The sequence below is a fragment of the Balaenoptera musculus genome, chromosome 8 (assembly GCF_009873245.2).
Source record: "Balaenoptera musculus isolate JJ_BM4_2016_0621 chromosome 8, mBalMus1.pri.v3, whole genome shotgun sequence".
Lineage (NCBI taxonomy): Eukaryota > Metazoa > Chordata > Mammalia > Artiodactyla > Balaenopteridae > Balaenoptera > Balaenoptera musculus.
The window spans coordinates 59868687-59871946 of NC_045792.1; the positions used below are offsets into that span (position 1 = coordinate 59868687).

A 3260-nucleotide genomic window follows, 5' to 3' on the forward strand; every position below is an offset into this window, starting at 1 on the left:
CTTGCACGTGTGTTCTGAGTGGGCTTCACACACTGAGATTAATGGGACCCCCAGGGAGGTATGTCTGTGAAGAATTAGAGCAGAAGGAGGCTGGAGTTCAGGATTACCAGAAGTACTTAGGCTTTGTTTGCTGCCCTCACTGTTTCAGTGTCCTTTCCTAATAAGTCCTTTCTCTCCTCTGAGCCATAACTGAGTGATGTTTCTCCTTTTCGCTGTCATAGACCCTGGACTAGGGATGCAGAAACCTTGATTCTTTGTTCCTGCCATGACCACACCAAATGGAACTCCGGTCTACCCAGCACACTTCCTGCTGATGGGCATCCCTGGCCTGGCACCTAATGTCCACTTTTGGCTGGCTTTCCCACTGTGTTGTATGTATGCCTTGGCCACCCTGGGCAACCTGGCCATTGTCCTCATCATCCGTGTGGAAAGGTGCCTGCATGAGCCCATGTACCTCTTCCTGGCCGTGCTTTCTAACATTGACCTAGTCTTCTCCTCCGTTACTATGCCCAAGATGGCCAGTCTCTTCCTGACAGGCGTCCAGAAAGTCGAGTTCAACGTCTGTCTGGCCCAGCTGTTCCTTATCCATGCTCTGTCAGCCATGGAGTCAGCTGTCCTGCTGGCCGTGGTGTTTGACCACGTTGTGGCCATCTGCCACCCACTGCGGCATGCTTCTGTGCTCACGGGGCCTACGGTCACCACGATCACCAAGATCTGACTAGCTGCCCTGACCAGAGGATTTGTATTCTTCTTCCCCCTGCCCTTCATCCTGAAGCAGTTGTCGTACTGCCAAACACACCCTGTCACACACTCCTTCTGTCTGCCCCAAGATATTATGAAGCTGTCCTGTACTGCCACCATGGTCAGTGTGGTGTACGGGCTCTTCATCATCCTTGCGGTCACGGACGTCGACTCTCTCTTCCCTGGCTTCTCCTGTATCCTCATTCTGAGGGCTGTGTTGGAGCTGTCCTCTCGGGGGGCGGCACTCAAGGCTTTCAACACCTGCATCTCCCATCTCTGTGCTGTGCTGGTCTTCTACGTGCCCCTCATCGGGCTCTCGGTGGTACACAGGCTGGGTGGTGCCACTTCCCTTCTCCATGTGATTACGGCTAATATCTGTCTATCTACTACTACCACCCATGGTTAACCCTATAGTATGGAGCCAAAACCAAGGAGAGTCATTCACGGGTCCTCCATATGTTCTTACAGGATGGCAGGTGAGCAGGATAACCTCTTCAGTGTCCTCAGTCTCTACCAAAGATGGCAGGATTTGGGTCCTGTTGAACATCTTGGTGATTGGAACATCCAACCCACTGGGATGTCTGCTCCCAGTTACTTAAATAGACCTTGAATTTCTGTCTCCAGGAATGTGTCAATACAGAAGGACTTATGACAGTTTGGACAGGAGATCCTGGAGAATGATCACCCTGGTCTCTCCGCTATGGTGGCCTTGCTGTATTCCTCTCTCCCAACTAGAAAATACACCCAATACTGACATGAGAAGGCTGTAAATGACGTACCTTATGATTCATTCCAGTCTTGATATATGATTTTAATTATTTTGCTTCCATGTATCCATGTCAGTGAATCTGTGTTAGCTATAAAGCTTCTTTCTTGGACCCCAAAATGGTTACACAGCCCCATTTTTAGGGGTTAATGAAGGTATTTGGGTGATAGTAATTGGAGGGAGGGAGATGGTAGCAAGCGAAAAAACAGCTCACATGAAATGTTACTGTTCTGTATGCATGTGAGTGTATTTATGTGGAATCTGCCAATGTCAATGTCATCTACGTGGTTCTATTGGAGACTGTTTTTCCTTAAGGGTGATGTTTATCCTGGTTGTGGCTGTGAGTGTGTTTATGTGACTATATGTATTTTTAGTGTGTGCGTGTGAGTACATAGAACATGTGCCAGTTGTGTTTTGGTCTGTGTGATAGTTGTGTCCTGGTGTGTATACACTACATAAATAATGTCTCTGTATGTTTATTATGTTTATGTGGCCTCTGTTAGTTGGTATGTGACGTGCATCTATGTGAGAATGATGGACAATATCTTTATGTGTATCTGATGAGAATGCTGCCTCTTTTTTCCTTCGTATCTGTAATATGTAAATGTACAGTGTAAAATGTTACATATTTGTAACAATGTGGAATATATAATATGCATGAGTGTGTGGAATGTGTAGTGTTGGGATGCTATGCCTTTTGGCATGTGTGGTGTTTATCTTTGGGCGTATATCTGTTGTGCATCGTATTTGTGACATGAAATCCATTTGTGTAATATATATGTCTTTAGTCATATGTAGGTGGAATATAATGTCTGAAGGATATGTGAGAAAAAAAGATAGGTGTACAAGGGGGCGTGTGTGTGTATGCATTGTTTGTGATTATTGTGTTTTAGGGAGTATTTCCTTTGTGCACTGGGTATGGATTATATGACACAAGAGCGGGTATAACTTCTGTGTTCCTGGGCACTGATTGAAGAATGTGTGTATATATCAGGGTGGAGGTAGGAAGTTGAAGTAATTTCCATATTTGGGAGCCATGACTCAAAGAGACCCAGTTTCTTGGCCTGGACTCAGCCTGGGATTATGTTTCAGTCTCTGGGACTGATAGGAAAGTGCAGTGGTTACCTTCTCAATAGGCAGACCACACCTTCTTCATCCTGACCACAAGGATTTCAGGTGCTTCTGTGACTTCTTCCCATCTTTCCTCCCACCCTTCAGGAGGTACTGACCTCCCTAAATTGCTGGCCTTCAATAGCAAATCACATATCTTCCCCTCTCCCTTGGCTTTCTTGCTAATCTACTAAACCTGTTTAAGTGTCCTTGATTGTAGGGAGTTTCTTTTAATCCCTTTGGGGAATCAGTGAACAAGGATGGGGGTTGGGTGTGAAGGAGAGCAATAGGAGACATTGTGAAGACTCCGTCACCACCCCCCAGCGGTCTCTCCCCCCAGGTGGACTCACTTAACTTCCAGCTCTTGAAATTTGTTAGGTCAAAAACATTCACATTGAAGAATTATAGGCAGAAAACAATGTATGCTCATTTGAGGCAGAAGAAAGAATACTGAAGTACGACTTACAAGGTTAAAATCCTGGAAATATCATAAAGTGACATACTGTATAACCTCTCTGGATTTTGTTTCCTCTTCTGTATAATGAGAAACTACAATAGCAGTGATGTTGTAAAGCTTAAACCCTATGAACGTCCTTTGTAAACTTCAAAGTGTTGTAAACATGCAAGAAATGATCATATTCAT

General features: G+C 45.2%; 1 protein-coding gene across 1 annotated transcript; it reads left to right on the forward strand.

The window, feature by feature from the left end:
* The first annotated feature begins 235 nt into the window (after positions 1–235).
* LOC118898796 (olfactory receptor 51D1) lies at positions 236–1221 on the forward strand. The gene is given in 3 exon segments (XM_036859322.1): positions 236–1114; positions 1116–1153; positions 1155–1221. Coding segments are annotated over 3 exon segments (984 nt in total).
* Positions 1222–3260: the final 2039 nt, after the last annotated feature.